We start from the raw sequence: 27,598 nt of genomic DNA, 5'->3' as shown, positions 1-27,598 counted from the left end.
TAAGATGCCAGGCGTTCTCTGACACTCAGATGGTGAATTCTCAACAGGAGAACTGTGTTCCAGAAGATGCATGAGATCCCATCCTTTTGCCATATTCTGAACATGTGACCCAGTGCTGGGGGAGGTCCTGGGTCAGGGGCAAGGGCACCCAGAACATGGCGCCTTCTTCTGGGGGCCATGGCTGTTGGCATTCAACTGGTGTGGGTCGGGCTGGAGGTCAGCCGATGGGATAGAAGTGAATGTGCCACACTCTTTGCTGCCTAAGAGAGGACCCTGCGAGTACCGAGGACTCAGACACCAGACCGTGAGGGTCAGAAGAGCCAGCATGTTAACCTCAGGCACCAAATAATTGCAGCGGAATTATTTTGTATTGGGAAAGAAACATTCTGATAGGCCAGGTGGGAGACAGGTGAAGTCCTGGGGCACAGGAGAAAAGGCAGAAGATGGAGCAGGAGCAGAGGGGAGAGAGAAAAGAGAGGGTGTGGGAGCCGCAGGAGGGGAAGGTGGGATGAGGGGGCGCAGCCAGATGCCAAGCAGGCGGGGAGAAGTTCCAGGATAGGCAGTGGCTTGGTCTTCAGACAGCGGAGTCTAAGATCGCATTTCAAGTCATTTGTGTTGCTGTGCGGCGAGCTCGCTCTAGTTCCAAGTATCAGGGCAGTCTATGCACTCAGAACACCTTGTAGCCTCAATGTGTGTGCGTGTGCGTGTGTGTGCGTGCATGTGTGTGTGTGTAAAGTGAGGAAAAGGAGCTGAGTTTCAGTGGACACAGGAGTTGGCTCTGGGGTGAGACAGTGTGGCGAGGAGGGGACAGCAGCCCACTGTGAGATCAGAGATCGGGAGCCAGACCCCTGGGCGGGGGTGGGGGTGAAGGGTGGGCTGGAACACCTGCATCTAAATGTCACAGAGCAAGGTGACCTCTGTGGCCCTCAGCATCTGGGTTTCTCGAGCAGCCTGGAATTCCTTGGAAAGTGGTGCTCCCCGCCCAGGCCCAAGGTCTCTATCTTGAACCGAAAGCATCTTAGATGGCGAGGTTTGTGTCTTTGCAATTCTCTCTGCAGACACCTCCCCGGGTCTTACAGTGGCCAAATTAATCTTTCTTGGCCACATTGTAAGTCGCGTCTTCGCTGATCAGCTTGCAAGCAAGACCTTCTAAAGCCTGGTCCTCCTCTCCCACCCCCTTGCTCCCTCCGAGCGTCTGCAAACTGTTCCCCATGGTCTAATGTACCCTCCTCCTGCCCCTCTCTCATCGGAGTCTTTTTCACTACCCGAGGCCCAGACCATCTGCCCTTCCCTGTAAAGTCCCGCTCCAGCCGCACTGACGGTGTAACACTTACTGAGCTCTGGCTGTTTGCAAGCAACTGGGAGAGGGGCTGGGGGGACGAAGCAGACCTCCCCTCCCAGTCCGCTCCACCTGGCATCCCTCTGCACATCCCCTCTCCAGCCTCCCAGGACAGACAGCAGAGGCTACAAAATGAGCCCCACCTCTGAAACCACCCGCTCCCCCTGGGCTCCTGCAGAGTGTTCCAGACCAGCCCGACCGGGGTCCTGGCCAGACCCGTGCCCTTGCTGCCCAACGCGGAGCATGACACAGGTACAGAGAGACCCGCTGAGTCACAGGAAGGGGGTGCTGATTTCTGTCCATGGGGCTGGTGTGGAGATGCTGGCTGGCGTGTGATACCTGGAGACCTCCCTGCCCTGTCCCTCTCTCTGCTGCGATGCAGTCTTTCCTTCCGCACTGGGGAGGAAGGCTGGAATTCACGCTCCTGGGAACGGGGACTCAGTGACAAACCTTCCTACTGGCTTATGAAGGGTGACTCTGGGGCCTTCCTGAGCGGCTGTTTTGACAAATGAAAACGCTGAGGGGGCAATAGTGAGGGTACTAGAGCAAGACAATAGGAAAAACAGCGAGGAACCATTGTGAAAGGAGAAAAGGGTTCTTTTTGTTTAAAAGAGGCAGGCTGGGGACTCCAGAACCACCCTGGCTGATTTCCCAGAGCCTAGTGGCTTCTCCCTAGAATGGTGCGCTCGGGGGAGGTCACATGGCAAAGAGGATGGACATTTCATGCCTTCTCTTTACCGTGCCCACATCACTGGAGAGAAAGACTTCCGCAAGCCAGTCACTCTGCAGTGTAAGCAGTACAAGAAGACGGGTACCCTGTTCTGTGGGAATGGAGAAAGTAGGGTGTTACGCTGGCCTCGATGGGGCCACCTTCAGGCCACAACCCACGCTCAGGGTAAACCTGGGATGCAGGGCCGGGTCAGTCTGCAAAGCACAGAGTTTGGGGATGTCCTGGCCTGGGGGCCCCACCCCTCCACGGCCTCCCCTACTACCCCCCACCCCCAGGAGGTCACAGCCTGGAGGCCTGGGAGGCCTGCAGGGGAAAATCCCACACACCCTCCGGGCCACAGAGCCTGCGCTCGAGGAAAATGTTCGCATCACCTGGGGTTTGAGGACCAGTTTTACCATCTAGGAGCTCCATGACTCAGAGCTAACCTCCCCTCCTCTCTAGGCCTCAGTTTCCCCATGAATGAGTTGAAATAAATTTAGTGGATTTTCACATGTTTCTTGGCTATAGAACTCTTGGCGCAAATAAAATCTGACTCAGAAACTCAGTGGGCAAGACAATCATAAATTGAGCTACTCTGGAGGAAGGAAGGATGGGGCCACAGTGGGCTCAGAACCGACAGACCGATCCTGGTTCCATTCCGCACAGAAGGAAAACCAGCCGCTGAGCCCAGTGCTGCAGCCCGCAGACAGCTCTGGAATTCTAGAACTCTGCTAACGCGTCCCCATGTTTTGCTCTGGGTGTATCCGTGTGTGCACGTGTGTGGTCGGAGGAGAGGATCAGAACAAAGAGGCAGCAGCCCCTGCTGTTAACGGATTACAAATGACACGGAGGACACAAGGCGTATACACACGAACACACACACAGAGCACATGTACACACAAGTACACACACAAGGAGTCCCTGTGGCTGACTCGAGCGTGCGTTAGCGGGCAGGCAGGTGTCGTGTGATGGTGGGCCCTAGGAGAGCCTGGGTGCAGAGCGTTTTCAACTCCTGGCTCCTTCGAATGTGTGATTTTGTCTCTTCCTTTTAACCGCCCTGTGAGTTTTGTGAAAGAAGGATGATCTTTCCCAGATGTTAGGCGAGGAAGCCAAGGCCTTGGATGCAAAGAAATTTGGCCAAAGTGACATGGCAACTACGTGGTAAAGCTGGACCCAGACCCAGGATTCCCGGTCCTGAGTGTCTTCTCCCACATCAAGGGGCAGATAATATGGTTCTTGGGAATTCCGAGATTCAAAGTGTATTACTTCACACAAAAACCAACAGACAGGTTGACAGGAGATCACTGGGAAGGACCCGTTCGACACATGGTCTGTTGTTAGCAGAGGCCCTGTGCCACTTAATACACCTGTGGACACACGGGTCTTCTCCCTGAGTCAGTCCCGACCAATGGCCCACAATCCCATCAAGGCCACGTTGGTACTCACCTGCTGGTGAGATGGAGCTTGGGAGAGAGCCCGTTCTCTCCAAAAAGGGTGATGAAGACATTCGCATCTGTCCCTGCACCACGAACATCCCCCGTGGCCGTGACCACCTCGTACACTGGAGGAGAAAAGAAGACAGATCGCAGGCTTACCAGAATCCTCCATGAGCTTGAAGAAGCCATAGCTCCCTCCAGCTCCGCAAGGGATACCCAGCCACAAAGGTCTCTATAAACCCCTACTGTAGCCCACAAGTCTCTGAGCCAGGGTCAGACCCACACCAAGTTCTGCTGTAAGACCAAAACTTCCCATTTAATGCTGCATGCTCATTTGACAGGTAAGGAACCTGCAGGCAGGGGGGGAAAGCCCAGGTCACACACCACCCAGCGTCATCGCTGGAGCCCAGCCCAGGGCCTCTGGACACCTAGTTTGTGATCTTTCCAGCACAGCACCCAGATGCCGCCTAGACATGGCCTTCAGAGCCTGCACCTGCTCTCACCCTCCTCTCTGCCCTCTCTGAATGCAGTTGCATTGCCAGCCCTCACCTCCCCTGACCTCCCGAGCACTGCTATTGCGGGCTCAGGAGGAACCATCCCAGAGCCGAGGGATGCAGAGCTTCTTCAGGGCTCCTTTCTTGGCAGAGCCGCTGATTTCCCCTCTCTTTGGTTGCTAGAAGCTTCTACTGTTTGCTGTTGATGCCTTTTCTTCTGAAGTCTCTGGTCCTGATGAGGATCCCGATCAAGGAAGCGCGAGGGAAGAGGGGAAGCAGTACATTTGCACAACTCCCGCCTTTAGTGATAAGCAAATCCTTAATTCTTTGTAGTCTACACCGCAGGGGTGCCTGATCTGTAGACAAGCCCTGGATTCCTCCCTGGGACAACTCCAGGATCTGAAGTGTTGCCCATATGGCTTTGCACGTACACAGGGGCTTTTCCAACTGAATGTCCACAGAAGAATGAGCAGCATGGTGAAAATTGTAGGACCACAACACGTGAGAAAAGACATAGAGGTCTGGAGATGCGTGGTTTGGAGAAAAGGAGAGTCTGGGGTGCAAGAGGAATGAGGAAACTGTCTCAAAGGGCACACAGCATCTTCTTAAATACACACTGGCCATTAAAAGAACTTGATAGATTGGACTTATTGAGATGAAGCCCATTATGAGAATGAAAAGGCAAGCCACCAACTAGAAGAGACTTGGAATGCATCCATCTAACAAAGGACCCAGAAGATGTAAAGACTTCACACAAATCAATAAAGAAAACAGATACCACACTATTTTTTAATGAGCAGCAAATTGTTTAAAGATAAACACACACTTACCATAAGACCCAGACGTTCCACTTTTAGGTATTTACCCAAGGGGAATAAAAACATGTCTACAGGCAGACTTGCATACAAATGTTCATAGCAACTTTATTCATAATAGCTCTAAACTGGAAACAAAATAAACAGCCAACCACAGATGAATGGATAAATAAGTTGTGGTATATCCATACAACGGACTACTACTCGTCAACTAAAAGGAATGAACTACCCTCATATGCGATATAGATGAATCTCAAGCAGGTTATGCTGAGCAAAAGAAGGCAGACACAAACTCTACGCACTATAATGTTAGTAGACTAACCTATTTGAACAGAAAGCAGAATACAGTTGCCCTGGGGTTGGAAGAAGAAGGAATTGACTGAGGAGGGGCACAGGGAACTTTGGGGGATAATTTAAATGCTTTATATACAGATCGTGCTAATGGTTATACAGATGTCTACATATTTCAATGCCTGTCAAACAGCACATTTAAAGTAAGTGCATTTTATTATGAGGTAATTATATTTTAATAAAATTGTATTTCAAAAAAATTGAAAAATGGGCAAAAGACTTACACAGCATGTCCTAGGAGAAGATAGCCCAGTGGCCAATAAGAATATGGAAGAGTGTTCAGCATCATTATTCATCAGGGAAATGTAAATTGAAATTACAATAAGATACTACCATATACCCACCAGACTGGCTAAAATTAAAAAGGCTGACAATTCTAAATGTGAGCAAGAATGTGGAGCAACTGGCGCTCTCCCACATTGTTGGTAGGAGTGTAAATTGGTACAAGCACCAGAAGCTAAACATATGCCCACTCTATGACTTAGCAACTCTACTTCTAATTATAAATCCAAAAGAAATGAGTGCATGTGTCCATCAAAAGATGTGTACAAGATTCATAGCAGCTTTATGCATAATAGCTAAAAACCAGAAATAACCCAAATGCCCACAAGCAATAGAATGGTGAAATAAATGATGTATTTATAAAATACAATATTATTCAAAAAGGAAAAACTATACAGCAAGTCACAGCACAGGTAAATCTCTCAGATAGAATGTTGAGTGAAAGAGGAGCTAGACATAAAAATGTGTCTACTGTATGGTTTTGTTTATCTGAAGTTCAAGAATGGAAAAAAATAATCTATACTGATAAAACTGGGAAAGTGGTTACCTCTGGGAAGGAGAGTGAAGGAACTTTCTGGAAGTTGGAAAAGTTCCATGTACTGATCTGAATGGTAATTCCACAAGCATGCACACACGTGAAAAGTCATCAGGCAGAAACTTTATGAAAGCTTTGTACTGTATATACATTACTCCTCAATTTACAAATTTTAATGAAAAACTCAGTTCAGATAGCTGAAGAACTATCTTGTGGAGGACAAATAGCCCATGGAAACCATAAGATTCTGTTTGGCTCCAGAGGGGAGGATCCCGAAGTGCACTGGTCGGCCCCAAGAACTACCGATGGTACCATAGTGTTGCTCCTAGCACAGAGCCTGGCTAGCGGGAGGGGCACAATAAAGAATTACCTGGGGCAATGAATGAGCAAATGAATGAATGAATCAATCAATGGAACGAATGTAGACTACAGAAATAAACTGACCGATTTTTGAATCCCAATTCTACCATTACTGGCTATGTGATTTCAACCAAATTTCCTACAGAGCTTCAATTTCCTCATCTCTGAAGCAGGAATAATTTCTTCCTTGAAGGATTATGAGAAGGATTAAATCAAATAAAACAAAATTTTCAATGTTCATTCTCACTGACTCAAGCATTTCCACTTCTGGGAACTTATCTTACAACACTCTTCCACAATTGGATGAAAGATATGTGTTCCTTAAGTGGTAGACGGCCAGCATCATCACCATCATCACCTTCATGGCCATCATCATCATCATCATCAGCTTCATGGTCATTGTCAACTTCATCACCATCATCACCTTCATGGCCATCACCATCATCACCTTCATGGCCATCATCAACATCATCATCAGCTTCATGGTCACTGTCAACTTCATCACCATCATCACTATCAGCCTCATCAACATCTCCATTGCCAACATCAACAGCATCATCATCATTCCTGCCATTATCCCCATTAATAACATTCTAAGGGAGGCTGCCCTGGGTACTGTACCCCCAACAGGTGCTAGGCAACCCCTGTCTGGGATGCACAAGAGGAGAGTGTCCCAGGGCTGGAAGCTTGTGCAGGATGGCCTCTGAGATCCCTTGTATCTCAGGTTCTGGTATGAGTCACTCTCTTCCCCTCAGGGCCCTGTGTTACCCAGGAAAGAGACCAATGCCCTGGGTTCATCCTTCCCTCAGGGCACTGAGGGAGCCACTCTCCTCCCTCCGGCTGTTGGTGAATGCCAGCGTAGCCTGGGGGTGGCCCGAGGAACAGAGAGGGAAACCTAGGCCTTTCTCCTTTTCCTTCTTCTTCTTCCCCATCACACTCACCAAGAGTCTCCTGGTAATGCAAGAACCCAGAGTTCAAGGGGGGCAGGAAACATGTCAGTCTAGAGAGCAGCAGTGACACCGCGGGTTTGGTGTGTGACTACCATTAGCGTCATTCACATTTACTGCTGGTGTCCTGCCCTGACTGGAGAACCCATGGGCCCACATCTCTGCGAAATGCCAGCATGGCACCCACCTCAGCTTGCTCTTCTCCAAGTGTTTTTACCACACTCAAGAGCAAGCACCAACCAGACCAGCTAGATTCAAATCCTGAGTCTGCTACTTACTAGCTTTGTGATCGTGGGCAAGGTACTTAGCTCCGCCATGCCTCAGTTTCCTCATCTGAGAAAGAGGACAAGAACGCCACCTGTGCCTTGGGTGGTTGTGAAGATGGCATTGGTCTGTACGAGTGGAGAGCTTCTCCACGTACCCGGCACTCCGAGTGTTGTTCTACGTGGCAGCACTGAGAGGTGAAGTGGGGACTTGCCTTGGGAAAGGGTATTTGAAGTTCTCTCTCCCACTTGTGACTTTGCTCAGGTCGCTTAAGTTCCCAGGGCCTCAGTCCTTAACCTGTGAAATGGGACTAATCACTCCTGCCATGACTGTTCTCAGGAATCTTCGAGATCGAATGTGAGCATGGAAGTAAAAGAGCTTTATGACGGGTAAAAAGAAGAGCAAACACACGAGGGAGCAGATAATCACAGGGAAGCACGCAGAGCCCCTGCACAGGAGCGGACAGTGTGGTGGCTGCCGGGAGGCTTGAGAACGCACTCCGCAGCAATTGCCAATGGTGCTGTCCCCACCTCCAGCCGCAGTCCCCTCCCCACTAGCTGGTCTGAATTTGGGGTGCCTGCACTGGGGGAAGGCAGCCCCTGTGCTGGGGGAAGGCAGCAAGGCCCCACCTGCCCCAGGCCCCCCTTTCCTTCCCACAACCCCCACCTCCACTCCGAGAGGCACCCAGGACACCGTGCGAGGAAAAGGACCCCCAGGGAGCCACTGCTTTCATGCGGTGACCGACCTTCTCTGAGCCTGGGTCTGTGCTGGGAGCTGGGTGAGGAGGGAGGACAAATAAAGGGGGGCCCCACCTTCACAGGGGGGCAGGGTGACTGAGGCTCAAGTTAGAAGCCCAACACACCAGGCTTATGTGAAGCAACGGAACAATGAAGAAGTGGATATAAGCAAGGAACTCATGGTGGGCTGGAGTTAAGGAAGGCTTCATGGAGGAGGGGGAGCTGAGCTGGGCTTTCAAAGTTAAGATAGGAAGAGGGAGAAAGGGGAGGGTGAACAAGCCCATGGGCAGGCACAGGGCAGGTGTTCAATAGATCTGGTGACTGAATGGGTGAATGAATGAATGAATGAATGAATGAATGGGTGGATGGGTGGATGGATGGATGGATGGATGGATGGATGGATGGATGGATGGACAAATGAATGAATGAGTAAATGAACAGACAAGTGAATGAATGAATGAATCTGGAGCTTCGAGGGACTAGTGAGCCACTTCAGAGTAAGCCCTGAGAATGTAATGCCTTCAGGGACGGGGCAGGCAGCATCAGTGAGCGAAACAGATCTAGTCTGAGCGATAGGGAGCGGTGGAGACTGTGACAAACTGGCCATCCACAGGGCTCTCACGGTCAGAATCTTTCAAAACATTGTAGAAGCAAAAAAGCAAACCAACCAAACCAACCAACCAAACAAAAACGCTCGGCAGGCCAAAATGAACTCCTGGACCCCCAGTCCAGCCCTCTCTGGTTACCACTTTGAAGCAGCCCCCACCCACCCCAGGGGAGGATGGGCCTGGAAGGACAAGCCCTGGGGTGCAGAATAGCAAGTGCCCTTCCCACGTGGGCCCCAGGCCCCTTCTCCGTTGCCAAGGTGGCAGCAGGCCCCACCCCCACTGGGCAGGTGGCAAGGGGTCAGGCCCCCTCCCCACACCTCTCCACAGCCTGAGCAGAGCAGGGGGCTCTGGGCTATCAGGCTGCAGGGTGAAGACCAGGCTGGAACTTGGCTTTTGGGAAGTATAGGACTGGAGAGTGTGGGCACTGCGGTTCCAGTCTATTCTGTGCCACTGAGATCTGGGGCTAAGGGCAGCTGACCTTGACTCTGTACAGGGGGGACCCTAGCAGAGTGCCCGTCTGTTACTCTGAGGTGACAGAGCACAGACACAGCAGGACGGTCCCTGGGCACGAGGCCGCATCGGAACCTGCCATCCCTCCCCCACGCACGGGGAAAGGGCCGTGGGCACCGCCCGGCCCGCCACCCGCACCTTTGGCCTTGTAGTACTCGTGCTCCAGCTCCTCCTCGTCGTCCTCTGAGCCGTAGTTCAGCAGCTCCTCCTCATACAAGGCGAGAAAGTCAATGTCTTTCTTTCTCCTCTTTTTCTTCTGGGGCATCATTTTGCCCGCTGCCCCTGCCTGGCACTTGCGGGCTCACGGCGCCCACCTCCTCGCACTTTCTTGGCCCCGAGGTCTTTTCTCCCTAACCTCCTGTGCCTCTGGGTGGTCCAGAGCCCACACTTGGGCTCCCTGTGTCCACAGCCTGCTCCTGCTCCCCTGTCCTCTCCGGCCACTGAGCAGAGCCTCGGCGCCTATCTCTGTCCTTCCCGTCCCTGGCCCCTCTCTCTGCCCCCCGGTCATCAGCCACCTCCTCCTGCACCTGCCCTGGGGTTTCTCCTTGGGCCTCATCTCTTATTCATGGGGACTGAGAGCAGGCTGTCCTCCTTACCCCGCCCCTTCTCCTCCCTTCATGGAGAATCAGGTGACATCAAGCCCTTGCCGTCTTTTTCTCACCTGGCTTCACAGAAAGGGGGCCCCATGGGGCCCTGCCAGTTCACCCCAGGGGCAGGTGGGGGTCTCTCCCATGGAGATCCCCCAAATCTCACAGCATTTCAGGGCTGTGAACAATGTCCCCAGGGCCTGGCGCCTCCCTATGGAGGGCAGGGCCCCGAGCCTCTGAGCTCCCAGGACTCAGAGGCCTCCTTTTCTTTCCATTATTCATGACCTTTGCTCACCTTACAAAGCAGGCAAGGTTCTTAACGGATCCTTCTCGTTCCGTCTCTCGGCTTCCGTCTCCTTGAGACTGCTGGCTTCTGGAAGAGGCCATTTGAGACCTGCGGCCCTTCAGAGACGCTGCTCCGACCAGCACTTGGACAATCCGCACAGCGTTTTCCGAGGCATGAGTTACCAGCATTGCCAGGCCAGGGCCCTGGATGCTGGAGAGGCCCACTGCATCATGTGTGACCCCACATGCCCGGACAGGCCAGGATCTGTTTTAACAAGAACTCTCCATTTGCCCACGCTGCTCTCTGCACTTTCACATGAAATGGTACAAACCCTCCGAGCCCACTCCACTTGGCCCTTACTTCTCCCAATGCAGCCCCACACAGGGGTTCTGAGCTGGGGCAAGAGAACCCCGGCCCAGAGGCCCCTCTCCACCCTCGATCAGCAAGAAAAGTTTCCCTTAGGATCACTAGACTCCTCTTCCTTGCTTATTTTGTTTTGTTAAGATTTTAGTAAGGCACTTAATTAAGATTTTATTAAGATTTCTTACAACCTGAGTGGTAAGATTTCTGTGTAAATCCTGAAATGCTAGAAATTTCCAGTCTACTTGGAACTCTTATCTCTCTGTCCTGGCAGTATGAGGTCTTTGGACAGAACTAGAACTGCTCGCCACCTCCTGGCTGTGTGGCCTTGGACGAGGCCTGGCTCTCCATCTGTGGAAGGGGGATAATGACCCATTAAGGCATACTGAGCATTTGGAGAAAGGGCTCAGTAAGCAGAAGCCTCTGGAACACAGTAGGGGCTTACTAAATGCCTGTGACTCCTAATCAGGGTTTCTCTCTTATTTGGCATGATGTGGGGTGGGGGTGGGGGGGTGGGAGGAGGAGGTAATGCTTTGCTATCATCTCAGATTGTTCCAGAAGCCCTCCTTTGGGTCCCATTGGCAAAGACTGGCTCCATGCATCCTCCCTCTTCTGTGGGGCCCAGCCCAGCAGCACATCAGAGACCATGGGTGAATACACTGAATCGTCTGTGTGCTTCCAAGTTCCTGGGAGGACTATCTTGTAAGATAGTCCATCTCCCCCTCTGTCTCTCCCAGCCACAGTTCTGCGGGGGGCAGAGATCATGCCTCCCTGATCCCCGTTAGGCTCCCAGGACCTATCACACGGCCGGCACACTTGGGAAGCAGCCGCAAACACAAGGCCCACCGTCTGCACGGGGAAACGCAAGGAACGGACACCATTCCGAGCACATTTGGCCTAAAGAGGAGGACACCGCCTCCCATGTGAACGATGGCCCCGTAGAGCAAGTCCTGGGCTACTCCGTGGGCCTGAAAAGGCAGTCTCACCACTGGGGGCGCTGACTGCAGACAGTCAGGGTTCAACCCAACCCAGGAAGAAGGATGGGACCCTGAGTGCTGCCTCGGGTGACATCCAGTGGCCCGATGGCACCGCCTGTCAACCTACAGCAGGGGGCGCTCCAGCGGCTTGGACAGCGGTCCATCTGGTAGCGCAGATACACTAGGAAGCTGGACGGCGGTGCAGGCAGACAGCGGACGAACACTACCGGTCATCCAGCCTGGGGCCGCCGCCGCAGTGGGCCAGGGGCCAGGGAAGAGCGCTCGCCAGCTCCAGGCTCTGCCGCAAAAGCCAGGGCCAGAAAGGGTTTTATCTCCAGACCTGGAGGAAGAAAGCTTCTGTCAGCCAGGACTGGGGCGCCTGGCGCGAGGTGGGCTTTGGAAAGGAGAAGGGAGCTGGCCTGCAGCCACCACGAGACGTTTCACTCACTCCTCCCTTGTCACCTCTGTGTCCCACCACCTGGCTGCCCTGAGCTGAGCCCAGCTACTGAGCCCTTAGCCCCAAGCCCCAAGCCCAGGACCCTGGCCACCGCCTCACCCTCTCTGTTCTAGAGCTTCTTCCCTCCGAGATGTTCTCTGTCAAGGTCAGTGTTTCCTAAAGTGGGATCCCAGGGATGCCTGGATTAGCCCAGTAGAACTCCCCAAATGCCGATTTCGGACCCCTCACCCCCACCGCAGACCTACCGAGTCAAAATCTCTTGAAGACGAAACTTGGGGATCTTCAGTTTCAACAAGCCCCCTCCTCCGCCAGGGTGGAGATTTGCTCTCTAAAATTAGCAAGAGGGGCCTACACCTGCCCAGGTGAACTCACTCCCTTGATTAGTTCACCTGAACTAAGGGGAGGGGCTCAGCAAGCTTCTGTCCCAGAGATGCACATAGGAGTCGCCTGGAGAGTTTTTAAATCCATCACTGGAGACGCCGAACTTTCGGGGTCTGGGTCAGCAGCCGCTCCTGGGCATCGGGAGTTTTCAAAGCTCCCAGCAGGTGCAGGCCATCTGAGCAGCAGCAGCACTCACACCTGGAGCCACCCGCGTCCCCACCGCGGGGAAGACATCTCTGACCCCAAAGGTCATCACCCAGGAAAGATCAACTTCACCTCCGTCCTCCCCTGTTCTGCGGAGGGACAGCCCTGGAATCCGCTCAAAGTCCCGAGGAAGTGAAGTTCAATCGTGGGTGATGCACGCCCCCTGCTGGCAGCATGTGGTTTGACCTCTTGCTAATTCTGAGACTTTAAATACAGAGAAATTATTAGGATTACTACGAAAAATACTATACGTCCAGACAAAAAAATAAAATGTTAATTTTGCACGAAGGCCGATTCAGATAAAAGACAAGGAAATATTGGGGCGCCTGGGTAGCGCAGTCGTCAAGCGTCTGCCTTCGGCTCAGGGCGTGATCCCGGCGTTCCAGGATCGAGTCCCACATCGGGCTCCTCCGCTGGGAGCCTGCTTCTTCCTCTCCCACTCCCCTGCTGTGTTCCCTCTCTCGCTGGCTATCTCTCTGTCAAATAAATAAATAAAATCTTTAAAAAAAAGACAAGGAAATGTTTATTGGACTTTTTCAAAAAATTGAAATCAATATTTTTAGAGAATTCACAACATTAAAACACAATGATTAAGAGAACAGGGTCCGAAATGGTACCAAATGTTGACAGGGACACGGAGCAACTCAAACTCTCACACCGCTGGTGGCAGTGGAAAGTGGTACGGCCGCTTTGGGAAAGAGCTGACACTGTTTTCTAAAGCTCACCAGACACTTCCCACACAACCCAGAAATTCCACTCCTGGGTGTTTACCTAAAAGAGATGAAAATACACGTCCACACAAAAGCTGCCTGTGAACATTCCTACAAGCCTTATTCATGAGAGCCAAACCCCAGAAACAACTCGGATGCCCATCAACTGGCCAATACTACTCAGCCAGAGAAAGGGAGAAGCCGTGACACCTGCTACACCATGGACGAATCTCGAAAGCATTAAGCCAAGTGAAAGGAACCAGTCAGAATAAACTGCCTTCTGTCTGATGATAGTTATGTGACCTTCTGGAAGATGTAAAGCCAGACCAGTGGTTGCAGGGCCGGGCATGGGGGCACAGATTGACAACAAGGCGGCCTGAGAAGGCAATGCTTTGCCCCAGGGCTCCACCCTCTCTCTCTTACCCCCCTGTCCCACCTGCTGGTTTTTCACGTCAAGGTGAGAGCTTGTCTGCATAAGGCCCCCGGTGCAGCCTGTCCACTCACCTGAACTCATCCCCAGCTTTGTGGTGTTAGGGCCCTGCGGGGGTTGGCTGGGGAAAGGGTGCTCAGGGCACCCCCTCTCTGATCCCAGGCAGGGCCACGGTCCATGCCCACATCCTCCATCCATGCTTAGCAACCTCCAGTCTAAACTGTGCAGGGTAGTTATGGACCCTAATTGATAAAACTGATACTTGGATTCCCATCAGTTTCTTGCAAACCGATAAAAACACAAAGAGCAGACATGATAATTATAGGAATGCCAAACCTCTGATTACAGGGAAGGGGCTGTTTATCCCATAGGCCATTTGCATATGCTCACAAGCGCATACACATACACACAAAATGATCTCATTGCCCCGGCCTCGTTGCCCTTCGCATGCATCCTTCTGCTGCTGGATGGGTTCTCCTAGAGCTTGCCTTTGGTCCTGTCACTTCCCAGTTCAAAAGCCTTCCCTTACGCGTCCGTGCAAACAAACTTTGTTGGCCAAGATTCTGGACTGCAAGCAACGGAAATGAAACTGGCCAGTTTAAGAGAAAAATTATTGTTTGAAAAGTTAGTGTTGGGGGAAGGGGATCTCAGAATTTCCAAGAAGCCTTAGGGGCTGCACCCTAGAAAGGAGGCCTGGAATTTTACGGATCTGGGAAAGCCCGTAGTGCCCCCAGGACTGGGTCTGGGCATGCGATGTGAACCAAGCTTCCGCACTGGCCTCTGCTGCAGCCCCCTGGTGCCTCCCCTCGGCCAGAAGAGCCTCCGCCGCCTTCTGCCAGTTCCGAGTCTGGGGCTTGCGCACCTGATTGGCTGAGCCTAAGTCTTGTGCCTACACCTTCCTGCCAAGGAGGCTGGGAAATTAGTATTGGGCATTGTCAACTCTTCCATTGGGAGCTGTCCTCTCGTCAAACTTACAAAGGGCGCTCAGAGGCTAGGTTGCCAAGAGAATCACAAATGTGCCTGACACAAATTCTAGCACCTCTAGCTGACATTGGAGGCCCTCTATAATCAGACCCAACCTCCCCCTTAGGGGAGCTGACATTGTAGTTAAACTATAGACATCCCTGGTGCTTTCCTTCTGCAAGCCTGAGCTCACTGATGAGAGCTGGAGAAGGGCATTGCTGTATCATCCAGCTATTGCTACGTAACGAGCAACCACAAAACGCTCTGTGGCGTAGGCCTTGTTTCTCACGTGTCCGGAGCTTGGCCAGGGTGACTCGCTTACCCTGGGCTCAGCTCACAGCTCTGCGTCAAGCTACAGGACTGGCTGGACTTGGCCGGGGAAGCTCAGTGTGGGGGGGTTCACTCTGGGCTCTTCCCGTGGCCATGGTGGAAAGACAAGGGGGTGACTCTGAGGCCACCAGCACACTTAGGCCCTCCACTTGCATCCAATCTGTGAACATCATTCGGCTGTGCACAGCGACACACGTGGCTGAGTCCAGAGGCAAGGGCTGTAAAATTTCATAGCAAAAGGAATGGACACAGCAAGGGCTGAAGAATGGGGACCAGTAATTCAATGTACCCACCCCTCTCCCTTCCACCAGCCTGCGCTCCCTTTCAAGGAAGTCATGGGCTCCCCAGTGCCTCCTAGAGTATGAAGGTGGCCCTGAAGACATGTTTAAGGAAGGAGCCAGTTACAAGTGTGTGTGTTGGGGCGAGTGGGGTGTAGAGAGCACATGTAAGTACGAACAATGTGAGTGTGTGTCCTGGAGGCTCTGGTCCCCAGCTGTGGCTCCCCACCACCACCGTGTGTCCCCGATTTCTCACCCAAGATAACCAGCTAGTCTGCCATCTCGAAATGAACCACCTCCTATTCTGGAAGCAGGGCGGGTGATGCAGTGTTGTGGGCTGGTGGTTTTCCTGTTTCACGGGAATGTTAGTTCCCACAGCCATTGCAGCCTCACCGGGGTGTTAGAAAACCTTGCCTTCAACCACTTCTGCCCCCTCTGATTCCGCTCTGCTCAGAGCCAACCGAGGGGTTTTACCTAAAAACAAATCAGATCGTGAGCCTCTGATAAGTGTTTATTAAATAAACAAATAAACTACATTCAACTTCCATCCCCCAGCTTACTGAAACATACATTCATTCATTCAAAAATATATATCGAACTCCTGCTTTCCTGACCCCCAGATTTGTTTCTTACGATGAAAGACTAGAATACAGAGCCCAAAATCCAGTGTCCAGAATACATTGCTTGCTTGAGTGTTTGGTATTTTACAATTGTAATAAGAAACATTTAAACATCTTGCTGGCACCCATCCATTCTTGCTAGAAGAAGGTAAAAGGTGAGCTGAGGTCCAGGATCAGTAGGAGACCAAGTGCACAGAGATATGTTCTCCGCTGGAGGGAGTTGGGGAGCTGGGGACGGGAGCCACAGAAGGGTCAGGAAGAGGAGGGGCCAGAGAGGCAGGCTGAGGCTAGGGCGGCCTGGAGTGTCCACACCGGGAGGCTGGCCCTGGCTTGGGCTGGCTAAGGACATGTCAGCCTGGGGATGCCAAACATTCCGTTTGAGGTTGTATATTTGGAAGTGGTTTCCAACCCTTTCCCCTCCCCTCCTGCATCACTCTGGAATTCATGATCCGATCATTGATATGAAGGAACGGTCTGCATCTAGTATCCAGGTGGTTAAGGGACATAAAACCAAAACACGCTGAGCAGCAGGGGTCTGAAGGCAGAGAGACTGTGAAAATGCCAGCCTCTGGGAGTTGGCGCATTGTCTTCTCCGATGGGAAAGCACGGGAAGGCTTTGGACTTCTCAAGATGAGATGTGGGGAGTCTTTTCTACAGGCTAGCCCCAGTTAGGCTGTCTATGCGTGAATTTTAAAAATTGTATATATGTTTATATATGTAAATATACATATATATATATAATCCTATTTTAAACATACTCATGGAGATTGGCATGGAAAGAACTTTTTAAAATTTATAAGAAGGTAATTAGAGCTCAGATGCCTTTTGCTGTGACTCTAGACCTTGACAGTGACCTTGCTTCGCGAGAGGTAGGTCTGCATAGCTTCCAGGTCTGAGCACAGCTGAGGCGCCACCTGCTCAGGCAGCCCTCCAGCCCTCCCGGCCTCTCCCGGACACCAGCCCGCGGTCCCCTCTCCGTGTCCTCCTGTGTCCTGTAGAGTGTCGCATCAGCACCGCACCTGGCTTGGCCTGGATCTGGTCTCTGAGGCCTTCCTGGGAGCCCACCTGCTCCCCTGCTCGGACAAGGGCAGGTCTCACGAGGAGACCAAGCCCCCCCCAACATGCGCCCAGGGTGGCAGGAGTCCCTCGCAAGTCCCTGCAGCCTCCTCCCGTGGGGCTGTGCCGCGTGAGCCCGATCCCCAAACACACACACGGCCACAGCCAAAGAGCCTTTGCTAGACGAACCGTCTGACTGGCTTTATTGGGTGGAAACGGGGGGCCTTTCAAGCACAGTGACAGATAGAAAGTACCCTGATTACACACTGGGGAGAGATCAGTCAGCACTCCCGAATCCCTCAGGGACAGCCACGTGCTGCTGCCACCGGGCTGCGGGGGTGCGTGCGGACCCCGCTCCTGAGCACGGGCTGCATGAAGAGAAGGGAAGAGCTGCAGCCCCCACTCCCGCGGCTCCTCTGATGGCACAGGACGTTTCTCTGCTGGGTGATCAGGGCAGCAGAGGGAGCGAGCCCGGAAAGCTGGAGCGGATGGTTTTCAGCAACAGTCCAGTTCCACTCTGATGGAGTGTGTCCACGTCCCAGCAAATGACACCTGGTCTCCCTTTTCTTCTGCAGTGGGAAAGGCTCTATGGAGCACAGTGCAGTGTGAGCCAGCTCCTGAGAGGGGACAGCGAGAGAGGCTCGGGGCCCAGGCGCACACGGAGGTCATGGCTGCATGGCCACTTTAGGTCTTCACATGCAATAGGCCACTCGGGGTTGAGTCAGTGCCACCAACCCCTCGGGGACAAACTCCTCTGCCTTCACAGGCGCCCCGAGGCAGGGCTTTCTGTAAACCGACATGGAGCCAGGCTGAAGCCGCACACAGCTGCGGGGCAGGGAGCACCCAGGAGCACGCGGGAGCACACGGCTGCCAGGCAAAAGGTTCCCATTGCTCCTCTGCGGACCCCATTGTCTGTCCTGGCTTCATCTGGGGAGCAAGGTGACAGGGGACTGACTCCAAACTGTAACACTCAACAAACCAGCGTCTGCTCATTGAGTTAAAGTGTGGTTAAAAAAAAGAAATAATATATATGCATATATTTCAGTTCAAACAATACAGCTTTGAAGAAGAGTTATGGCTTTCTGAAGGGAGGGCAGTTGGGTCCAGAAAGGAAATTTTTGCAGGCCACCAAAAAGACCCTGTCGCATCCCTAAAACATTTGTGCACAATGTGGGAGCCCCGGGGAGGATCAGCTGTCCCCCAAAGCAACCTGGGGCAGAAGGACATGCTCAGAAGGCAGCTGCCGTGAGTCAAGGGTCCTGCTGAAGAAGGAAGGGCACAGTTGAGCTGGCTCCTGGTTGGGCTGGCAGGATCTGTCGCTTGGGACCCCCAGCCTCCTCCCAAACAGCCACAGCGATAGGGGGCTGCACACCGGTTCTGACGCCACCTCCCTCCACAAGCCCACTTTGCTCAGGCTTGTGGCCTTGGGTGACTGTCTGCCAAGGTCAACTGCCTTCACTCCCAGCCCCCCGGGTACCGAGCGTTCTGGCTCTAGGTACCGTGAGTGCAGGACGTAGAGAGGAATGAATACTGAAGAGGGCCCTCCCCAGAGCTGGGCAGGGCATGAGGCCAGGGGCGAAGGCCAAGCCTGGACCAGACGCCAATCAGCCTGAGCACCTCAGAGGGAAGAGAGCAGAAAAGCCCCAGAGGCTAGAGCAGGGGCCCCTCCCATGGCTCAGGAAGCTTGGGCACCCAACACCAGAACCCCCGGCCAGTCCCATGTGAGCTGGGGCATGCCACCATCATCTCTCTGGGCCTCAGTCAGGTAGGGACGTCCCTAACTGTCCCAGCCTTCTCATAGGAACCCAGCCAGTCCTGGTGGGAAATCGATGATGAAAGTGTTTGGAAAGTAGAAATGTGGGCAGGATGAGGGTAGGGGAGCCTGCGGGGGGAGAGGGGGGAGTCATATTCTTAAATTCACAGATGAATTCAGGCCCAGGTCACCACAGAGCCTGCCCTGGTCCCAGTGCAACAAAGCCACCTCGAGTGGCAGAGATGCAGAAAGAGAAGTCCCTGCCCCCTTCCCCATCCACCACGCTGCAGTTCCCTTCAAGGGGGAGGGGAGGGGGAGGGGTGCATCCCCCCCTTCTCCTCGCCTTTTTTTCTTGGGGGAAGGGGTAGCAAGTGTCAGAGGGAACACGTGAGTCCAAAGGAGTGACGTTGCCCACCTCGTGTATCCCACGTTATCAGATAATGAACTATTGCAACTACCTAAACTTCAAGATAACCGAGGGATGACCTTTTAAGCACCAAGATCTCTACAATGCTGTTTTAAGTGTTTGGGGATGGACATAATTCCAAAATGCATCAGCGGCTCCTCCGCCCTTCTGAAACACAGTATACTGAACGTGGTTTGTTTCCGTGCCTGTGTGGTTGCGGACATCGCAGGGTGAGATCGGAAAATGCTGCGTTGCCCTCTGGTTGTGACAACACGTTTGCCCTTCTGCTAAATGGCTTCAGATCACATGGTGTTTTCTGAAATGTAGAGTTTTGGTCTTTTTAATGCCATTACTGTGAGGCTATTAGCTGCCACTTCTTGCTGGATCCAGCCCCTGTTGTCATTCTCTTCGTTCACTTTGTTATGAGAAACCAGAATCAAGTTTCCTAGAATTGAATTTAAAATTAAAGTGAACGCCATGAGGGATCTGCTGTTAGCAAGATGTTTGGTCTTCAGTACAGAGCTATTTCATCTGTTTCAGGGGCTCAAAATTAATTTTCCTTCATCTGAGTCCCCAGCGACCTGAGGGCTGAGTGAGCTTGCTTGGGTAAGTGGTCCTGGGGAGGGAGGTGTGCTTTGACCATGTTTCTGTAAGCTGGTAACCATATTCTTCCTTAACAAGTCTTCAAGGTGTTCAGGGGGTCTTGTAAACTTTGCGGCTGAATGCGGGATTCTGAGCTGCTGGGCAGATAAAGTTCTCCCGGGGAAAACGCCGTGGGGGGGGGGGTCTGCAGAGGGAAGGGGCAGGGTTCTTGCCTCCCGCTGGAGGGAGGGGAGATGGAGGCAGGCTCCAGATACTAAATAGCTGGTTTCAACGGGAGCCTTTTCCAAGGGAAGGTGGCGAAGGAAGAAGAGTGTGATGCAATGGGGAGGACTCCTAGTCCCTGGGTCACACAGGCCATTTCTGTAGGAAGTCTTCTCCTCACTACCTTCCTGCTTGTTTTCCATGGTTGCTGTGGGGGCGGGGACAGATCACTGCCTCATCTTCCCTGCCCAGGGCCCAGGAACTCTCTGCGCTGGGAGTGCAGTGTGGCGCACGGATCCTACCCACTTTCCAGCACCAGTCATAAAATGACCTTCACCTGGTCACAGGCTGGTGGTCCCCCCCTCCAGAGACACCAGCCCCTTAGCTCTGATCACAAATGTATCCTATTCCCAGGCACAAATAAATTCTCAATTCAGGCACACTCTGAGCCTCCTAACCCGGGAGAAGAAATCTGTGTACCTTTGCTTCAAAAATATTTCTCAATGTTTATTCCAATGTTTAAAATGTTCAGAAAAAGAAAAGCTATTTGGTACCTTTAAGAAGCCTCAGGCTTGAATCAGCTTTTCCCACCCCCCAACAGGGGAAAAAGTGCAGGAGAACAGGGTCAAGCTAGTTCGAAGATCCTCTAGACCAAGTGGCCGGGGACCAGCATCACCACCGCTTGGGAGCTTGGCTAAGAAAGGCCCCACACCAGCTCCCCAAATCAGAGACCCCAGGGTGGGGCCCAGGAGCCCCCCGAGCTCTCCAGGTGATTCGGACGCTGACGGGGTTCAGGTTGAAGAACCGCGGCTGTATAACAGTGGTTCCCAACCCCGCCGCGTATAGAATCATCAGGAGAGTCTGAAAGGCTAGTACCTTGGTCCTACCTCCGAACAACTGGATCAGAGCCTCTGCGGGCGGGCGGGGCCCAGGCAGGGGTATTTCTCAAAGCTTCTTAGGTGACTCCGGAGCAGCCAGGTGGAGCCCCTCTGCCTTAGGGCCATGAATCTTAACCACTGTGCCCCTGAGTCACAGAAGATTTTTAAAAAAATAAAGATAGGAGGCCCTATCCCTAAGCCAACTGAATCAATTCTCTGGGAGGGTGAGGACGTGGCGGGGCGGGCGGGGTGGGGGGGGCGTTGTTTTATAAAGATCCCCCGTTGATTCTAATGTGCACACAAGGCTGAGAACCACAATACCAGAGAAAATAAAACTTTTACCCCAAAGCTGAGCAAGTCATTTTGTTGAAGGAAATGAGTTACTTAGTTGCCAAGGGAACCATCCCCCGAATGGAAAGAAAGACAGTCACTGATTTCTGGCTTTTGTGCCAAGAGCTAAATGACTGACTGAAGTGTAGATTTCTCTCTTGCTCTCCCTCTCCCTCATTTTTTGAAATGAAAAAAAAAGGGGGGGGAGGGTGTTCACAGAAGAGTCTAGGCAGGGGAAAATATCTAAAGACTTCAAAATGATGGGCAGAGCTGCTGTGTCTCAGGACACTGTCTGGCCAGGACAGCCGAGCCCAGCCCGCAGAGCAGACCAGGTCCGCTCTGAGCCACAGCAAAGGTGCCAAGATTATCAGAAGCCGGGGACAGATCAAGAAGCCGGGGACAGACAGACTGGACCAGGACAACTGCTCCAGACAAAAAGGAAAATCAGAATTCTATTACAGAAACACTTAAAACAGTTAATGACATTTGAGAACAGCCTGTACCTACCTAAATGATTCTGTATGAAATAAACCAGCACAAAAGGACAGATGCCATATGATTCCACTTATACAAAGCACCTAGAATAGCCAAATTCAGAGAGATAGAAAGCAGAGCGGTGGCTGCCAAGGGCTGGGGGAGGGGTAGTAGGAGTCGTCCTCTGGTGGGTATGGAGTTTGTTCTGCGACATGAAAAGTATTCTGGAGATCGGTCGCACAACAACGTGAATGTACTTAACACTACTGAACTGTACACTTAAAAATGGCTAAAATGGTAAATTTTATGTCTTGTGTTTTTTATCACAATCAAAAATAGAAAGACAAAGAAATCTGATAGTGTCAAGGCCAAAAGAGATTTCATAAATGTTTTAGATTCCCAATTATTTTTTGTTGCTAGTGTAATAGTGGGTTATATTTTATATTCATATTTATAGAAAGTGCAGAAGTTGGGTTGTGTGCCAGATTTTTACTTTCACTCTTTTCTCACCCAAGACCCTGGTCTGAATTTCAAGCCAGACCCCTCACCTGGCGGCAACCACTGAACGGCAGGCATCGCGGGGTGCGGTTCTCCAGCAGTTGTGCTGACGTCAAAGGTGAAAGAGAAGGAAGACCCCAGGGTGACCCAGGTTTCTGGGGGGAGAGCAGGAGAGCCATTCACCAAGCAAGGGAAGCTGCACTGGCTGAGTGTCTAGTCTGTGCCGGGCTCCGTGTTAGGCATTGTGCACCCCTATTTCACTTAACCCTCGCCACAGCCGGAGAGGTGTCCCGGCCTCGCTCCTCAGATAAAGAATCAGAGCCTCCAGGGACTTCGGCAGCCCCCTCAAGGCCACCCAGCTAGCACGTGGTAAGAGGCAGCCTTCAAGCCAGGTTGTCCTTTCAACTATGCCCGTTAGGACATGATGAGGTTGGAGGTGCAGGGTGGGTAGAGACGGTCAGGAGGCCACGGTGAGCGTGCTGACTGACGCTCGGAGGGAGAACCTGCCTGCGGGTAAGGGGGCTGAGACACAGGGACAGGACGGCCGGGCTGCGTAGAGATGAGATTTCTGCAGGAGCGCTCCTGCTGCGAGAAGCAAGCCCTGAGGAAGCCTCACGGAAGGTGAATCAACAAAAGGGCCTGAGAAGGAACATTCAGAGATAGGAGGACGTCAGGGGAGGGTGGTTGCGTAGCAAACGAAGGAGGGGAGGACTCGAAAGGAAGGCAAAGCCATCCCTGTCACCTGTCACATGAATGTCAGGGATGAGGCCGGAGAAGCAGCCCCTGCTGGGAGGCAAGAACACTGGCATGCCCTGTCCTCTTCCCCTGACAACTGTCCCCGAGCCCAGACTTGCCAACTCCCAGCACAGCTCCCATGTGGCATGTGGGCTCTCGGTGCAGCTTCTGGACGCACCCCGGGAGGGCAGGGGCTAAGACGTGATCGTTGGTCCCCGGCACCGAGCACAACGCCCCCGCCTAAAGCGAGTGCTCAATAATTCCTTGTTGAAGGCCCGGCTGAGGCCAGCCCTGCGCCTTCCCTCCACTGGTGGAAGTGCGCCCCCCCCCCACTCTGCAGAGTGGGGGGGCCCTGAGGCACTCTGCTCTCCGCAGCACCAGGTGATGAGTGGACGGAGCTGACTCGCGGCACTGCTGAGTCTCCAAGGCTGCATCTGACCTTGAGCCACCTTCCGTTCTGCTTGGCTAAGCACTGAGTCATTAACTTGTTTTTGCTGCCTTTCAACCCTGGAGCAGTGGGTTTAGCACAAAGGAAGACAGGAGGGTTGTTTTATTTGTGGGGAATCGATTTCCCTTAAATAAGAATTGAACTGGGAGTCTGCGCTGCACCGTGGGTTGGTGTCGGGGCTGCAGGGAACACGGTGGGGGCTTCCTGAGTCAATGCCCAGGAAACAGTGAGCCTTTGGAAACAACGTTTCTCCCACAAACACCAACTGCTGGAGAACCAGCATGGCCTGGAAGTCAGGAGACTGGGTGAGTCCCAATGGAGGCACCGGGGGGCCATGGGGCCTTGGGCAAGTCACTCAACATGCTGTCACGTACCATGCACTCTTTCGGGGCAGCTCTCATCTGCAAGATGTAGAGATGACCTCAACTCCCTCCAGCGCCAGAATGGCACCCATTCTACCACGGGGCTGTGGGGGTGTGGGGGGTGAGTGCTGCCACGGCACGTGGTGGCAGGGGACACCTCCAAGCAGAGACTGCCTCCTGGACTCACGACAGCCTCCCAGAGCATTTGTCCCTGGAGCAGGGCCCAGTACCGCCCTGCAGTGGCACCTTCTCCAGGATCCCTCTCGTTCCAGCCCCTGTGACACTGGCTGAGAAGCAGCTAAGATGGAGGTCCAGAGCATAGGCTTTGAGGTTCCACAAACCTGGGTCCAGTTTCCTCCGTTGGGTGCCTGACCATGGGCAAGTCACTAAATCACTCTGAGCCTCCTTCTCACCTGCCCCCGGGAGCCTTCCTACCTAAGGGGGTCTTGGGGTGATCTCAGGAGGTAATTGCAAAGACAGTGCTCCGTGCAGGGCCTGACACAATGAGCGCACACTAGATGTTAGCTATTATAATAGTAATGTGGCTCGGACCCGTACATCAGGAATACCTCCAAAAACAAATTAGAGATTGTAAAGACCCTAGAGATCTTTCCTAAGCCTCTAATTGTAGAGATAAAGAAACAGATTGGTGGGGAGAGAAGAGACTCGCCCTAAGAAAATGGGACCGTGAGTCCTGAATCCTCTACAGGGTGGAGCATTGCCTTCTCACCCCGCCCCACGAGGGCCTTGCGGGGGCAAATGCCAACCTGTGGCGCCCTCAAGTGGTGGGAACCCTGATGTCTGATTGGCCACGGCTCCTGCCCGCCCCACCGCCCTCCCTGGAACAGAAGTGTTACCCAGGGGGCTCTGTCCACAGCAGGCATTCAGTAGAGCCCCAGGCACGATCTGACCCAGGCCACCTCCCCCTTGTAGGCCTGTTTCCTTAAATGGGACAAAATGGTCTTTAGGAGTCTCGCAGTCCTGACATTCCACGGTTTCAAGAACTGGGCTCAATGACCACAAACACGGAGCTGGAAAGCTCAGCTAACTGGAAACTTCCCCGGAAATACCTTCCTTGGGAGGAACGGGCAGAGCTCAAGAAAGCCTAGTCGTCCACTGTCCTTGCACAGTGTTTCCCAGCTTATGGCTCGCTAGGGTCTACGTCGTCTCATTAGCTGCTTCGCTGCTCTACAGACAAGCGGCCCGAGGCTTGCCCAGTCAGGGCCAGGGCTCAGAACGAAGGCAGAAGGTCAGCATCTAGAACAGCGCACTCCGCAGCAGCTCACCAACAGGAAACGCAAGCCCAAACAACGTGGTTTTGCTAAGGAAGGAGCCCTGGACAGGAGCCTGGAGGCCCGGGGCTGAGCCCGCGCTCTCTTGTCTCTCACTGGCTGGGCCTGCTGCTCTGCCTGTAAAAGGAGGTCATCGGATGGCGGGCCCCCCTCCCTGATGAGACCTCGAAGCTTCCCACCCTCCTCAGGGCACCCAGCAGGCTGGGCTGGGTGGTGTCTGTGTACCGTCTACCCTCCATCCCTAGTAGAAAGTGACTCTGCCTTTATTCATCATCCTGTCTTCCCAAGCCCACCCCCAGACCTAAGCAGAATAGGCTTCTGGAAAAAGGGGGGGAGTGGGAGGAAGGGGCCTCAAGTCCCTCCAGAACTAACATTCCACGAGTCCACAAAGCTAGGTTCTAAGGCAAGTCACGGCAGATGTCTTGTGGGTAGGACCACGCTGATGGCGGAAACACCATGGGGGGAGGAAAGGGGATGAACTTCAGAGGTGAAATGCCATGTGAACCTCTTTCGGCCCAGGCCCAGTTAACCTCCCAAAGCACAGGCTCTGTGGTCCGTGTGTGCGAAGGCCGCCAGGCTGTGGGATGTGGGAAGTCCTGCCTTCACAGTGGGGCCCTCAGTGATGCTGGTGTCGGAGGCCATGACGCACTTCCATCTGCAAAGCTCGTCAGTTCCATCTCTGTGCTTTCCAGCCCGGAGCCCACAGTTTCAGTGCGGGAACACAATGTAGCAGGATTCCTCAGGATTCAGGAACAGAACCAGGAAGGGATCTTATAAATAACTCCTGGTTAAAACAGAGCTGAAAATAAGGAGGCAGGAGAGGAAGCAGATTGCGAAGCATGGGTTGAGTCAATACCATTGGCTTGAAAACCTTCGTGCAAATGGCTGGTCCTTCTCATCGGAAGATCACACGCAGGATTGGACCTGGAGGCACTGAGACTCTGTGCGTGCACGAGCTGTGCTCATGAAAGAGCACAGCTCTCAGCTGCCAGTGTCGCGGCGAAGAGGCTAAGACACAGGGCTTGCATTAACTCTCATGGTGTCACTTAAGGGACTCAAATCAGTTGGAGTGATCGTGGTTAAGACCCTGGATCTCCCTGAGCCACTCTGTCTTCACAGGAAGTTCTGGCAGCTGGGTTAATCTTTAAGATCCGAGATTCTAGATAGCAATTCCCGGCTTGAGGCCGCGGTATAAAACTCTGGAAGCCAAAATCTGAATTAAATCTTGACCATGCTCACATGTCTGGTCTCCCCCGTTTCCGTTCTGGAGGGCTTTCCTTCAGCTGCGACAAGGCCACTGCAGTGGGTGCTCTCCCGAATGCTAAAATTGAGTGCAAATGTGCTTTATTCCCTTGCAATCCCCCAAGGCCCCTGATCTTGAGGAGTGGCTCGGCAGCATGCTACCCGCGGGCAGGGTGGGGACACGGGGCCCCGGCCAAGGCCGGGACGCTTAGCACACAGCCGGCTCCCCCCGGGGGCCCCGTCCCTGCCTCCTGGCCCACACCCCCCACGCAGGAAGCTGAACGCCCGAGGTAGTGACAGCCTGACCGCCAGGCCCCCCGCACCGCGCGGCGCAGGCGGGAGAGGGGCAGCGGGGCTCTGCTCTCCAGGGGGCCGCCAGCCCGCGCCGCCGCCCTCAGCAGCAGTTGCAGGTGCCCGTGTGCACGCGCAGGATGCCCCGGCTGTGCAGGTGCAGGAAGTTGAAGATCTCGGAGGGCATGGCGTGGAAGCCGGGGCGGGGCTTGACGTTGTCATAGTAGTGGTGCGTGATGTAGAGGCCCGAGGGGTTCATGGGGAAGGCCCAGAAGCCGAACAGGTGCACCTCCTCGCAGAGCTCGAGCGCCGCCGTGGCCAGGATGAGGCCGGTGCTGATGCGCTTGGCCCGCACCCCCAGGCTGAGCCAGTAGCGCGACACGTTGACTAGGTACTGCGGGTGGAAGTAGTACACGGCCTGCGGCGACTCGAAGTCATCCAGCACGTACTTGACGCGGACGGACACGTCGGTGTTGCGCGCGTTGTAGAAGGCCGGCAGCAGCACCGACGCGTTCTCGTACACCTGCAGCAGCCGGTAGAAGGGCCGCCGCCACTTCTCCAGCTTGTGGAACCTGGGCGGGGCCAGAGCGAGAGGGTCGGCAGCCACTCCCCGGACCTGCGAGCCCACCCGGCACCCCGGGGCCTCTCCGGAGGCCTCAGGGGACTCAGGATGAACGCCCTGCCTTTCTCGGGGACAGCTGTATTTGTGTAAGTGGGACCAAAGGGACAACAGTGTAGGGAGGGAGGTGCTGCACCCCAAGGGACGGGGGCATCCCAGGGTGGACTCGGTGGGGAAGGGGTGAGGAAGTGGAGGCTTTCCCTGGAGTCCTCAGGCCGTTCACCTGTACTTTCTTTCCCAAGACCCCCAATGAAGTCCACCAAAAGAATCTGCCTGCCCTCTGCGCCCCTCCTCGCCCACAGCCCCTCACACACCTTCTTCTTCACATTAAAGGCCCTCCTCCCTCCCCGTGGGCTCATCTCCCTCCTCTCCAGTGCTCCTTCACTTGGCTGACTCTGTGTCTCTGGGCATCTCACCCGATTTACCAACTCCCCAATCTC

The 27,598-nt window shown here is 53.5% G+C and overlaps 2 protein-coding genes across 5 annotated transcripts in view; both read right to left on the bottom strand.

The window, feature by feature from the left end:
• Positions 1 to 9,831, bottom strand: part of LOXHD1 (lipoxygenase homology PLAT domains 1) — a 162,930-nt gene extending 153,099 nt beyond the window's left edge. For both annotated transcript variants that reach the window (XM_045790004.2, XM_087869996.1), the window contains exons 1-2: positions 9,526 to 9,831; positions 3,495 to 3,609 (exon numbers count right to left, since the gene is read on the bottom strand). In XM_045790004.2, the coding sequence (XP_045645960.2) occupies positions 3,495 to 3,609; positions 9,526 to 9,655 (245 nt within the window). In that variant the 5' untranslated portion in view covers positions 9,656 to 9,831. The remainder of the gene's footprint in view (positions 1 to 3,494; positions 3,610 to 9,525) is intronic.
• A 6,015-nt stretch (positions 9,832 to 15,846) lies between these two features.
• Positions 15,847 to 27,598, bottom strand: part of ST8SIA5 (ST8 alpha-N-acetyl-neuraminide alpha-2,8-sialyltransferase 5) — a 61,901-nt gene continuing 50,149 nt past the window's right edge. For all 3 annotated transcript variants that reach the window (XM_045790008.2, XM_045790005.2, XM_045790009.2), the window contains one exon: positions 15,847 to 27,111. In XM_045790008.2, coding sequence (XP_045645964.1) covers positions 26,643 to 27,111 — 469 coding nt within the window. In that variant the 3' untranslated portion in view covers positions 15,847 to 26,642. The remainder of the gene's footprint in view (positions 27,112 to 27,598) is intronic.

Source organism: Ursus americanus, chromosome 19 (assembly GCF_024610735.1).
Source record: "Ursus americanus isolate L20-20 chromosome 19, mUrsAme1.1.p, whole genome shotgun sequence".
In the NCBI taxonomy this organism is placed as follows: domain Eukaryota; kingdom Metazoa; phylum Chordata; class Mammalia; order Carnivora; family Ursidae; genus Ursus; species Ursus americanus.
The sequence above is the reverse complement of the archived record's forward strand: the minus strand, read 5'-3'. Positions and strand labels throughout refer to the sequence as shown.